The sequence below is a fragment of the Magnolia sinica genome, chromosome 16 (genome assembly GCF_029962835.1).
Source record: "Magnolia sinica isolate HGM2019 chromosome 16, MsV1, whole genome shotgun sequence".
NCBI lineage: Eukaryota > Viridiplantae > Streptophyta > Magnoliopsida > Magnoliales > Magnoliaceae > Magnolia > Magnolia sinica.
The window spans coordinates 1,796,092-1,810,695 of record NC_080588.1 but is presented as its reverse complement, the minus strand read 5'-3'; the positions used below and the strand labels follow the sequence as shown (position 1 = coordinate 1,810,695).

At 38.6% G+C, this 14,604-nt stretch overlaps 1 protein-coding gene across 1 annotated transcript; it reads left to right on the top strand.

The window, feature by feature from the left end:
- The first annotated feature begins 562 nt into the window (after positions 1-562).
- On the top strand, positions 563-1,155 carry LOC131229825 (E3 ubiquitin-protein ligase RSL1-like). The gene is made up of 2 exons (XM_058225863.1): positions 563-1,043; positions 1,130-1,155. The coding sequence occupies exons 1-2, from the start codon at positions 563-565 to the stop codon at positions 1,153-1,155; spliced, it is 507 nt and encodes a 168-aa protein (XP_058081846.1).
- Positions 1,156-14,604: the final 13,449 nt, after the last annotated feature.

The window sequence follows — 14,604 nt, the reverse complement described above, 5'->3', positions numbered from 1 at the left end:
CACCTCTGAAATGACTGTTTTCTAATTTTACAAAAGTTAAGGGCTTTTACTAAAAATTAAAAAGCTTGAAGATCGGCAGTAAAGATCCTTATCTATTTCGCAAATAATATAGCTAGGGGTGCTCATTTAACCATTGGAACTATGTAACCGGACCGGAACCGTTGGATCGGTTCGGTTTGGTCCGGTTCCAGGGTGCTAACGGTCCGGTTCTGGTTCCCAAAATTTGAAAGCCGTTGATTACGGATCGGTTCCGGTTTAGGGCCCTGTAGAACCGAACCGAACCGTTAACCGAACCGTTGATCCGAACCGTAGAACCGATCTGTGATAGGAACTGTGGATCCGAACCGTCGATTCGATGTATTTAAAACAAAAAAAAAAACCCTAAGTTCCCTAAGTCCATGCCCTGCCCTCTCTCGCGCCGCACTCCTGCCCCTCTCTCGCCGCTCTCTCTCTCTCTCTCTCTCTCTCTCTCTCTCTCTCTCTCTCGCCGTCCGCCCGTCCCAACTCCCAATCTTCGGAAAGCTTTTGCGACATATGTGCGGACGTGAAACAACCGCATGAAATGTTCATGAATAAGAACTGTTCTCATGTGTTTTACACCGATTGCACAAGCAATCACGTTGCTGTGAAGATTCAAGAAAACATTGCAATGGTGATATGTCCCTGTTTGAAATGTAAAGGGGTTTTAGAACCTGATCTCTGCCGTCCGATCATCCCCACCCAAGTGTTCGATAGGTGGGAAGCTGCTCTTTCCGAGTCGATGGTTCTTGGATCGCAGAAATTTTACTGCCTTTTCAAGGACTATTCGGTGCTTCGGATCGACGATGGAGGGGATGTCGTGAGACAATCAGAGTGCCCGAATTGGCAGAGATTGTTCTTTGCACAGTGCAAGGTGGCATGGCACTCGGGCATTGGGTGTGAAGAGTATAAGGGATTGAATGAAGATGAGAAAGGAAGAGATGATCTGATGGTGATGGAGCTTGTTAAATCAAACGAGTGGAAGAGATGTTCTCGCTGCAAGTTCTATGTGGAGAAAATAGAAGGTTGTGTACATATGACTTGCAGGTCAGTTTCTTACTTTCTATCTATGTATTTATCTTTTTTTTTTTTTTTCATATCTATCTTGCAGGAACCGTGGATCCGATCCGGGATTGAATCGTTCTTCACGGTCCGATTCCGGTTCCAATATTTGCAGAACCGTTAGGAACGGTTCGGTTCTGGTTTCACCCTAAAACCAGACCGAACCGATCCGTGTGCACCCCCAAATATAGCATGTCGTATTAGGTGTGGCCCCGACCTCACCCAGGATGGTGTGTCCGTTACTATGGAGCCCACCTTAATGTATGTATTCTATATCTACACCGTTCATCTATTTTTCCATAATATTTTAAGTACATGAGCCCAAGAATGATGAAAATCTAAGTATCTGGTGGACTATACTATAGGAAACCGTGGTGATTTACCGATGTGATGTATTGTACCCTATTTTTGTCCATTCTTAGTCGAACTAATAAAAAAGGGACACGTAATTTTACGAGAGTTGTGTGATGTATTTGAAGTTTGCATAGATATCCGAAGAGAATTTTATGGTGATGCAGTTGACGTCTATTGAGCAATACCACATTATCCGCAAAACAAGGGTGGCTGAGTGGAACGTGGTTGATTAAGGAAGCTTTGAGCGGTTATATAATGGATGACATGATTAGAAGGAGGGCTTATAAGGCTATAACAACCATCGAAACTTGGAAATCATTCAAGTAGTTAGTTTAAGGCTATAAATAACAAGAGAATTTAGCCGAAGAAGGTGTCTTTCAATTATCTTATGCTCCTTAGCATTATCTGTCATTTACATTCCTTAGTGTAATCCGTAGCAGTGACCAAGTAGTTCCTAACTTTAGCTGTAATTTAAGTCTGTGCTTATACACTGGATTCAGTCTGAGAGTATCAAACAAATTCTCCATCAAAAAAGGAGCTTTGTAGTTGTTTTCTAAGACCGATTGTAAGGATTTCCTTTTTGTTTTATTTGTATTGAAAAACATCTTTCGTACGAAAAGAAGAAGTGTAACCCATTTTCAGAGGACGAATCCACAATCTGATAATCACTTAATCATCTTAACCAATGCTATGCAAGTGGTTGAATAAGCGACCAATCTTATTCGATCTCGGTCACCTTTGATCAATTTTTGACGTATCTGCCTATCTTGGCGCTTGGGTTTGTAGTTGTTCGTTTTAAATTGAGCCATACATTCAATTCTGACGTGCCCACACAAATCATGTGACCGAAATTGAAACCAAAAAAGGGACAACATATGTTTTGGCACGCCCAGTGTGACCCTTTCTCTAGTTTACTTATGGGTGCGACATTGCCAATCGACCAATCAGAATATGAATTAAAGAAGCAATGGAATTGCTGAGGTTAAACCCTCGACACCAACTGTACCACTTCCGACCAAGGATGTGCAGGTTCAAGTGGCCCCCCAAATCATTGAATTTAAACACTAATCTGACACTCAATCTCATCAACCAGGAAGGGGCATCGACCTCTTGGGCCATTTCTTTTGAAGAGATAACGATTGGACTTCGGGATGTGCTACTAAGTATTCATCATGTTTAGGAATATGGGAGAGCTCAAGCTGAGTTAGTACAAGCCCAAGCCCAATAATTCCGTGTTCAGACTGATAATATTAACAGATGGATGGTTAACCAGATTGAAGCCATGCATTGATTGATGATCATCATCACCGAAAGAGCATATATGGCAACGCAGTATAATGCTGAAGGAAGTTCTGTTGGTAACATGGTTCAGCCGCTATCGATACCTCCTTTGCAACGGACCACCCCTTCTGCTCTGATCCAGGATGGGCGGAATGCTCCACTGCCTGCCAAGTTCATGTCACCAGAGCAGGAAGTCAGGAATTTTATCCATGAATTTTAGAATAAAGGTGTGTTGGGAGGATAACCTTTCCAGCATTTTTTTTCTTCAGAAATCCATTGTTTCATGAGGGACAAAAGTGGGTAGGTTCTTATCCACCATTAATGGTTGAACCCCAACGGTTGGATCATGACCAGATCATGTAAATGGTCAAAGAGGTAATAGGCCAAGTCCTTGGCCACAATACCATCATGGTCTGCCATAAGCCATATCCCCATTGGATTGACTGACAACACCAATTGCTAAGGAACTATCGACTGAATTTTGTCCTATTCTCGGGCGAGCCTGGTCAATCGACTGTTAAGCATGTATGTCAATTCACTATATAGTATGGTGAACTGGCTAATAATGACTATCACAAGTTGCAATTATTTGATAATTCACTGATGGTAATGACCTTCATGTGGTACTCAAACTTACTGCCAAATTCAATCCATACCTAGTACGAGATGGAGGAAAAATTCCATGCTAAATTCTTTTTTAACGACAGGGAGATACTATGGCCGATCTCTTATGCTTCTGATAGTTACTAGGAGAATCTTAGAAAGTTACATTACCCGGTTCAAAAGAGCAAAAAGCTGGTGCAAAGTCGCCATGACCGATGCTGAATTTATGCAACTTGCACAAGATGGCTTGAAATACAAACTCCGAAAGAAATTCATTGGAACGGAGTTTGTGTGTTTTTATGATCTAATCAGGAAAGTTTTCAGATATGAAGAGCCTCTTCAGGAGAGAGCTAGGCAAAAGAACTTGACAATCGGGACATATTATCATGACCCTAATTATGAGTTTGCGATTTTTGAGGTAGTGGCAAAAAAGGCCACTCATATGCTCAGTGTTGATCAAGGTGGAAACAACTGCGTCGACCATGCAAAAGGCTCAAAAGATATATACTTTTGATATCATCTGGGCCGATGAGATATTTGAAATACTACTAGCATGTAAATTTATTAAAGTTCCTAGTAATCACAAAATCCTCACGACCAATGAATTGAAAAAGGTTTAGTATTGTAAATGGCATGGGGCGTGTTCTTATTCCACTAACAAGTACATTGTAGGAACATCATCTAGGATAACATTGATCATAGATTATTGAAATTCCCTGAGAAGGGAGAAGAAACAATGTTGATTGATACTGATCTATTCTCGCCCAATCTGGATAACCAAGGTCAAAGGGTTGATCTTGGTCTTATTAATTACCATGGCGCGTCATGATGACCAAGGTCAAGGCGATATCAGTCCTATGCAACAACCACAGGTTTCATAGAACAATCAAGAGCGATACAATATAACGGTCGAGACTCGTAACTATGCGGTCGATGTGGTAGAATGGTACGGAACTTTGAAGCTCCACTTCAACCAACGATACAGGTCGGACATGCAACTCCAAGAGCGACTGACAAGAAAGAGCCCTATTGATTACGGAAAGCATTCTCACCCTATGACTGCTAGCCTCAATGGAGAACTCTGAGTCAATGAATGGTTAAGCCACCAACTTAGGTGGAAGCCTGGAAAATGGTCAGGCATCTCAAATTCCCTATCGCCCTTAAAGCAATGACTCAAACTCAAAAATTATGTTAGCAACAGTGTCAAGCGTCTAGAAGAAGAGAATTGGCAGACACTGAGAATGCATCTCGGTCAGGAGCCATGCAACCACGTCCATTCTGGAGAATTCCTTAACCAGAGGAATCATTGACCGTAAACATATTTGAAGCAATTCTTAAACCCGTCGTGCAAGATCTGGTCATGAAAGATGGTACCTAGCCTAACAATACAACAAAATTGGGTAACATTGACAATCGTGATGACTTGTCTGATTATCTCAATGACGAGTGGTTCTTCGGTGATGATTTGCTGATTGAAGAACTAATGACGACAATTGAAGCACTAGAAGTGTCTTTACCTACTTTCACAAAGATAGGAGCGACTTTGATGATCGATAAGAATGCCAAATGTTCCGATGTAAGTTCTGATGAGCAGCGCAGTTCAGAAACACTTAGGGGCAATGGTACAACATGGTATTTACTCTCTCATTCAGTTTTCAGGCTAAGCGATCTCAGCCCAGTGAGATGGTAGGTGACGTAAAGGAGCTCAGTCCTTCGATTGTGATACAATACACTTCTTTTCTCCCTAGAAGATGCCATCAAAGGAGCACCGAGTGCGAGAGTAACACCACAAGTAAGTATTATTACCGTGGAGTTAGGAGCTTCATCCAAAAAAGTAGTCACAGAAAGACCCACTCATGACATGACTCAACATCTTAAACCGTTATACATATCTACCCACCTCGAGGGATGCCTAGTCACTAGGATTTTGGTTGACATTGGGGCTACCGTTAATCTTCTTCTAGTAAGAATGGTGTTAAAATTTGGTAAGACTCTTGCTGATTTGATCTCATCTTAGGTTACGGTCAATTACTTTAAGGGCGTGTTTGATTTTTCGATTCACTGAAAAATATCGTGTAAATATCTAATGAATATTTCCCTTGTATTTACCACACTCTTTCTAACGTTTGATTTGACCACATGCTTTTTTGACTCAAAAATCGAGAACACCACAACATATTGGTGGGTTCCACCGTGATGTATATTACTTATCTACACCGTTCATCTATTATGCCTAATGCATTTATGACATGAGCCAGAAAATGAGGCATATCCAAAGCTCAAGTGAACCACGCCACAGGAAAAAGGGAATCAAATACTCACCATTAAAAACCTCTTAGGGCCACTGTTTCTTGTGGTGTGGACCATTTGAGTGTTCGATGTGCCTTATTTTTCGACTCATGCCTTGAAATATTGTGTTAAAACGGCTAGACGGAGTGGATATATTATATACATCACCTTAGGGTCCACAAATATAAAAGAACTCTTTTGAACCGGCTTCCAATGTAGCAAGTAAAATGAATTTTCAAACGATTTTCAAAAGGTTGAAGTGGTAATAATTACCCATTTTAAGGGTATTTACATAGGCCCTGAAAAATCAAACACGCCCTTATTAGGCTTGTCTTGAATACACAGGGTGTGCTACTGGTCAACTTGACCGTAGGAACTAAAAGAGTATTAGCTCCCTTCTTCGTTGTCAATACTTTGTCTAATTATAATGCTCTACTTAGAAGAAATTGGATTCACTCTGTTGCGTGTATCCCATCATCTTCATATCAATTTATAATATTTTAGAATCAGGATAAAGTCGAATTGGTATTGGTCAATAATATGTCATTCTTAGCTACATCAAATGTAAATAGGCTTACGAGTACGGAGATGAAGTAGGACCTATTCTCTTCACCGGAAGAAACAAATATGGACATCCTACTGGGATATCTGTTAAGAAGAATCCATACGGTATTGTACGAGATATTACTGTTGTAATCCATCTAGTTAAAGCCTATCGAGGGACATTGTACCTTCTCGGCTAGTCATACACTGCACCATTGAAGAAATCTAATGACTAGTACACTGATAGATAATAACCGAACGATTAACTTCAAGGTTAGAAAAAAGAGGCTCGAAGAAAGCCTGAAAGATGTTGACAACAATTGTTTTGTAAACTTGGATAATACGGTTATTCTAACCAATGACATAGATGGAAATGAAATAGAAATGGACTTAAAATAAGCCCCTAATAAGTTGGAAGATTCTCAGGTTCAGGTTAAGGATCCTTTAGTTAGGTGAACCTAGGAATCAAGCAGGATCCTAAGCCAACCTTTATCAGTGGATTGTTGAAGCCACAAAATAAAGTTGAACTCAATGGTTTGCTCAGAGAGTTTGTTGATTGCTTTGTGTGGGACTATTAAGAGATGTCAGGACTACATCGAGCCTATTTGAGCACAGGTTGCCAATAAAGGAAGGGTATCGACTGTACAAACAGCCACATAAGCGAATGATAATAGAGGTCACTCAAAAAATAAAGGAAGAGATCGAACGGTTACTAAAGGTTGATTTCATCAGGCCTAATAAGTACGTTGATTAGATCTCAAACGTGATCCTAGTGATAAAAAACGGTAAGTTACACGTATGCATCAATTTTAGAAATTTAAATCTAGTCATACTCAATGATGAATACCCGATGCCTATAGCTGATCAGTTAATCGACCGAGTAGTTGGACACTAGATGGTTTCCTTCATGGATGACAATTTTGGGTACAATTAGATATACATTGCCCTCGACGATGTGCCAAAAATGACATTTAGGTGCCCTGGACGTTTGGAAACTTATTACTAGGTTGTTATGTCACTTGGGCTTAAGAATGCATGAGTTATATATCAAAGGGAAATGAATGTTATATTCCATGATATGATTGGCCAATTCATGAAAGTCTATGTCAATGACGTACTAGTTAAGTCGGCCAACGTAGGGAATATTCTCACTCATTTACGTAAATCATTTGAGCGAATGAGGCTTTGCAAGTTAAAAATGAACCCTTTTAAATGTGCCTTTGGGGTGTTGGCCGGTAATTTTCTAGAATTCCTTGTACATCGCTAAGGGATTGAGGTAGACCAAAATAAGGCTCAAGCAATCATAAGTGCTCACCCGCCAAGGAATAGACCGGAATTACAATGTTTCCTTGGCTAGGTCAAATTTATGCAAAGATTTATCTCTAATTATGCAGGAAAAACTAACGTTTTCTCCATTTATAAAACTAAAGCAGGAAGTTGAATTCAAATGGGAGGCAGAACATCAGCTAGCTTTTGAAAATATTAAAGATTATTTGATGAGACCACCAGTCAAAGGTCGATCGTTAAAGCTATATGCCGCGATATCGGCAAAGTCGGTTGGAGCACTACTAACCTAAGATGATGATAATCGAAAAGAGCGAGCTGTCTATTATCTAAGTTGGACGCTCCTCGATACCAAGAGATGATACTTTGCGATACAGAAATTATGTTCATCTCTGTACTTTATGGCCACCAAACTAAGTCATTATTTGTTGGCCAAAAGAGTTAATGTAATAACATTGATTGATTTAGTAAAATATATGTTGAACAAGCTAATTTTGAGTGGCCAAATCAATAAATGGGTTTTGGTTCTGTTTGAATTTGATCTTAGGTATTTACCTCAAAAAGTAGTAAATGGTTAGGTTATAGCCAATTTCCTGGCTGACCATCTGTATGACATAAAAGGTTAACTTTCATTTGATGTTTTAGATTTGCATTATGTGTATTTAATACCCTGAAAGCTAATTTTTTATGGCTCGGAGACCTATAAAGCTTCGAGAGTTGGGATTATTTTAATTGCACCCAATGAAAATAAGCAAGAATTCACATTCCAATTAGAATTTGAATGCACCAACAATCAGGCCGAGTATAAGGCTATGATAATTGGTTTATAATTATTTATGGAACTAGGTGCACGAAATGTAATAATAGTGGGAGATTCAGAATTGACGATAAATCAGATGGTGGGATTGTTTAAGGGTACTAGCCCAGCACTGTTACTATACTATGTCTTGGCATCCTAAATGATGGACAATTTTGATGAGGTAAAATTAATGCACATAACTCAAGATCATAACATAGACGCCAATGAAGTGGTGTAGTTGGCTACAGGACTTGACATCCTAAAAGGATCGACCGAATCAATCAATATGGATCGAGGTGCAGCATTTTCAGTAAATGAAGTCAGGACCATGGCCGACCAATACAAAATCAAAATTTTACATTCAATGACATATTATGCGCAGGCAAATGGTCAGGTTGAGGTTAGTAACAAAGTAATAAAGAAAATATTGAGAAAAATGATCGAAGAGAATTCCTACGAATGTCATACGAAGCTGTCTGAGGCACTTTAGGCATACAGGAATTTACCTCGTACTAGTACTGGGATGAGTCCATTTGCATTAACATATGTACATGATGTAATGGTACCCCTGAAAGTTATTGTGCTATCATTAAGGGTCGCACATCAAGCTGGGTTGACCCCTCCTGAGTTCATGGAAGCGATGTTGGTCGAGCTCGAAAAGTTAGATGAGACCTGCACAAGAGCCTTAGACTCTATAGTTGCCAACAAGGCCAATGTTGCTCAGGCATATAACAAAAGAGTGAAAGGAAAGTCCTTCGGGGAAGGGAATAAGGTTTGGAAGGTGGTGTTACCAAGAGGGCACAAAGAGCAAGCCTTGGCCAAGAAATTGTCATCTATTTTGGGATGATCCCTATATTATCACCCAAGTTCTTAAGGGTGGAGCGTATGTCTTATTGGATAAGAATGAAAAAGTTGCAAAACCTCTAATTAACAGTCGATTCTTAAAAACTTATTACCCCTCTTTATGAGAGGTAGTGCAGGGTTAGGCCGAGTTAGAAAAAAGGGTAACCAATAAATGTCCTACCCCTAATCATGAAAAGAAAATTGATTTTATTGCTGAAGGAAGGAATTTAAGCCATCAATCATACAAAAAATAGAAATGCGGTAAGAAAAGGGAAAGGCTTCAAGCAGCTCCTGTATATGCTGCCTTGATCACCTCAAACTCCTTTAGCGCGGGTGCTCTAGCTGCCTTAGCCTACTTCTTCTGACTTTTCCAACCTTGCTACCAAACCACAACACGGTCGAGGAAAGCCAAGACTTCATCGGTGTGACAACCGACTATAGTGACCTTGCTTTTAACTTCCTTCTTCCGGGCAACGCTCTCTTGTGATCGATCCTGGTAAAGATTGATTTGAGATTCCACAAAGGCCACTTGATCTCAAGAGTCAAGGTGATCCCTCCCATGATAAAGATGTTTAGTCTCATTGAGATCATCGACCAGTTCTTGGTACTGGACTTGGAAAGTTCGCAGCACTGCCTTATTGAAGTGATGTTGACGGTTCCAGCGTAGGCGATAGTTTCATGCCATGTCATAATGGGCGAAAAGGGTTTGGATTTTGCATGAATAACAGAGTGCTCCCTCATCAAGTCAGTGTACTTTTAGACCTCCAACCATTGTTTGAAGTAAACATCTCCAAGATGCTTGAGAGAATACTCAATTCCCACAGTGAGAATCTCATTAAAAAAGGCTATGGATTGTGTGTAGAAGATAGAAGAGAAGATAAGACCGAGTCTATAGATAGTTCAGAGGTAAAAGAAGCAATATGGAGGTATAGGATGCAGAACAAAAAGGAATGATGCTTTTATAAGGGTTATCAGAGCCATTTAATAACCACATTCGATAGCCGTGGCGGTGGGAATAACCGAATTAAGGTTTGCGGCCGAATCATATTCTTAGGAAGTTGGAACGCACAACCATAATAAATGCCCACTGCTTGAAAAACGGTGCGCATATCTCCCCATTTTCATGTGCCCCATCAGCCAGGTAGTTATAACAAAAAGAAAGGCGACCGAGCTCGAAATGCAGCACTACACCAGTCAATTTAATTAAGTAGAAAATTGTCAACAACCCAATCAATGATAACATTCCTTTGCTTAAAATCGACAGATAAGGTAAATTTTGATAAACTTTGTGATCTTGGTCTTTTTTCACATTCATTAAATGGTGCTTATAGCTGGAAGATTCTCATTGGCCAAGTATCATAGATTGAATGCAGTTGATCATAACGGCGATACCATTGTTTGGTATTTTTGTTCTGAAATGTCGAATGCCAATATCGGAACAATAAAGATATTATTTTACGTGGAGAATTATATGGTTGAGTGAGTAGCAATATATGTGTGATGAGCAGAATATGACAAAAAACAATTTTATTGAAGGAAAGATGAGCCAAAGGCCCAGTTACACCAAAAAAATAAAAAATAAAAAGAGGAACGACCACCGGCTGAGAAGAGCTGTTTAGGCATATACCACCTTTATTTTCTTAAATTCATGGACAACGCGCATCTTATCGACCTCCAGAGTATCCTTCTAGATCTTCTATTGAAACCACTCCTCCATGAAGATGTTTAGGAAGTGCAGGTGTTAATCGATGCAACTGCCGATTGAGGAAATTCTGCCTTTTGCCTCTCTCGTTAGCAAGGCTGACACGTGTTGAGACACAAATATTGCATAATTTTCCTCATTTATAACTTCGTTTTATGAACATGAATCAACTTAATGTTCTATTTTACTTATGTATGTGTTACAATGTGAATTTAAGAGCTTGGATTGAAAAATGGTGCTAAAAGTATGGATTTGATGCTCAAGAATCGCCAAGGCAAGGGATGGATCCTAGGAGATCAAGATTGAAGAATTCACATGCCAAAGATCCAAGAAAACTAAGTGAGGAACGAAGAGAATCGAAGATTTGAAATGAAGAATCCTGACATTGTCCTGAAAAAGTATATTTTGAAACTCTAAAGTCTATTTTGAGAAACTGTGCAACGTGAAGTGTATTTTAATAAACTGCAAAGCGTGGAGTCTATTTTAGAAAACTATGTAAATTTGAGGCGGTTTCTAGAGTTTTCCAACTTTGTATAAAACTTGGCGTTCCCCACTTATAAATAAGATTTCTCAGGGCATTCCTAAGCATCATTGAAAGTATTCAAGAGTAAGATTTAGGGTTTTTAGATGGTTTTCAATTTTATTAAAGTTTTATAAATTATTTTTTTCTTTTAGATCTTTTCTATTTGCATTTATTTCTTTCTTGTTGCTTTCTTTCTCTATTCTAATTATATTTTTCTAAGTTCCCTCTAACCCAAGATAAAAGGGAAGCACATTAGTTTAATGTTTTCATAGTTATGATGATTGATTATTTTAATGATGAGAAGAATGTTGTATGCGTTTTATCTATTGTTTAGGTTTAGTTTTTTATCTTAATATGAGATCCATATGTTTCTATCATATGAGATTCACATTAATGAATAGGCTTACCTTGGATCAATTAGATTTCCTAGATAGAAAAGGTTTTTAACCTGCTACATTTCTTTGATTCATTATCTTATGGATATTGAATGTTTAAAATCACTGGCGCTTGAGAATATAAATCAATGGTGCAAATCTATGATTTTCTAATATTTTATATCATTTATTTAAAATGTTTAAATTGTTTTATTTTTCGATTAGGCCGACCATAGTGATCGAATTCTAGTTGTGTTATCCAAGTCATCATGATTTTGGAACATTAATCTATGTGTGAAACTTTGAAGCTTGGGTGTTGTTTACAAATTACTTGAATTCCATACATTTAAAACCTTAAAAATCATTTCATTTGTTTAGTTTTCATTACTTAATTAATTTTGCATTTGATTTTCTCATTCTCACAATTCATCTCCCTGAGGGATCGATCATGTATTCACAGGATATTACTTACGAAGCTCTACACTTGGAGGCAAGCAATCAAGTTTTTGGCACCATTGCCGGGAAGAGATTAAGATAGATTAGATCTGTGCAAGATAGCTAAGGTAAGTTTTCTTCTAAACCCTCCAAATTTTCTGTAGATTTTCTGTTTTTCTTTGAAAATAAATTTAGTTGGGTCTTTCAAGCACTAACTATGACATAAGGTTGCCCTGCTTGAGATTTTATCACCCAAGTGCTATAGTTGTCCTACAGTTGCTATTTGATCACAAAAATCATTCGCTGAATCTATTTTTCATATTAGCATAGTTTAATTTTTGCATTAGTTTTACTTTTGTTGATTTATTTTTTATTTTTGCTTTATGGTTTGAACCCTCATGGTCGGCTCTACCGCATGGGTTGTTGATTTATTTTTGCTTTGTGAATTGAACCCTCATGGTCAGCCCTACCGCAGGGTTTGTTGATTTATTTTTTCTTTGTGGATTGAACCTTCATGGTCGGCCCTACCGCCTGAGTTGTTGATTTATTTTACTTTGTGGATTGAACCCTCATGGTCGGCCCTTCCTCCTGAGTTGTTGGTTAAGTTTTTATTTTTATTTTAAGTATCATACTTGCTATTTGAATTAGTGGTATTTGTTGTATGGTATGGATGATTTATGTCCCGTTGGAGTAAGGATTAAAATAATTGACTCTCCTCCGAAGGCGGACTAGTTTCACGGCTTGATCATTCACTTAGAGAGAGGCAGTCAACATCATTTGGATTCCATGGCAGACCTAGTTGATAATTTAAATCCAAATATGCCAGATCCAACTATAAATCAAAATAGAGAAAATCAACATAATCCTCCTCTTGAGGATGAAAATGAAGTTCATATGAATGTGTTAAACCAACTACGAATTTTACGTGAACGTCTACACCCTGAGAGATCAACTTTACCATCTGCTCACACAAGGAACATTGATTTTAAACCAGGTGTGATTCAATTGATTCTTAAATTTCGTGGCTTGGATTCTGAAAGCCCCTACTCGTACTTCAAGGACTTTGAGGAAGTAATTGCAACATTACAAGTAAATAATGGCAATAGAGATGCACTTAAACTTAAGTTATTCTCATTTTCTCTAAAGGATCGGGTTAAAGCATGGCTCAACTCTCTACCTAATACCATCACTACATGACAAGCTTTAAGTAGAGAGTTTTTTAAAAAGTTCTTTCCCGAGCACAAAACAAATATACTAAAACAAGAAATCATGTCATTCTCCGAAAAGGGGAATGAACTGTTTTTCCAAGCTTGGGAGTGCTTCAAAGACCTTCTACTTACTTGTCCACATCATAGTTATGAATCATGGCGCGTGATTGATGCATTCCAAAAGGGGCTCACTATGGATACCCGTCAGTTCATAGAGATGATGTGTGGTAGAACCTTTCTTGACAAAGATCATAATGAGGATTGAGATTTTCTAGATACGTTAGCAGAGAATGCGCAAACATGGGATGTATCTACTAAACCAGACTAAACTAGACCCATTCCTAGAGAAAAAGCGGGGAAGTATGTCCTAAGAGAGGAAAACAACCTTAATGCAAAATTCACTGCATTAGCTAGAAAGGTCGAAGCCTTGGAAACTAGGAAGGTTGATATGGTTAAAGCAAAGACTTCTTTAGGTAATTTTTGTAGCATTTATGGTGGTGTAGACCATGACACAAAAGATTGTCCAATAATCTCAGTTGTACAAAATATCACGCATGAGCATGAGTAAGCAAATGCTATAAATAACTACCAAAGATCAATTATGCAACTAATAGAAAACACGTATAATCAAAATTGGCGTAACCATCCTAATCTTAGTTGGAGGAATGGACCACAAATTAATGCACCCAATGCACCTCAAATGCCTCCACAAAACTTCTTTGGGGCATCTAATAATGCACCATATGTGCCCTTGCAAAGCGATCATCTATGGAAGATGCATTGACCGCATTCATGAACTCTCAAGCTCAAATGAATGAGTCTCTAATCCAATCAAATCAGGAATTAAAGACGACCGTGGCTAGGATTGAGACTCAACTAAATGCTAGGAAAAAAGGTATCATTCCTTCTCAACCTATGCCAAACCCTAGAAACACACATTTCATTAGAGACTCAAATCCAAGTAAGCTACATCATGAACAAGCAAAGATCATCATTACCATGAGAAGTGGAAAAGATGTCGATAACAAGATAATCCAACTGGTAGAAATACCAGATAATGAGCCACCATCTCAAGAGAATGATGAACTGGCTACGGTTAAAGAGCCGCAAAAACAAAAGAATAAAGAAACTAAGTCACATGAGCCTCCAGTTCCATTTTCAGCTAGAATTCGGAACCCGACTGTCCGCATAAAATATCAAGATGTGTTGGATGTACTCTCAAAGGTTACTGTTAATATTCTTTTGCTTGATGTTATTAGACAAATTCTATCATATGCTAAATATCT

Coding starts and splice junctions, on each gene's coding strand:
- LOC131229825 (XM_058225863.1), top strand. CDS start 563: ATGTTCATGAATAAGAACTGTTCTCATGTGTTTTACACCGATTGCACA. Junction 1,044..1,129: donor CTATGTGGAGAAAATAGAAG/GTTGTGTACATA, acceptor TCTATCTTGCAG/GAACCGTGGATCCGATCCGG.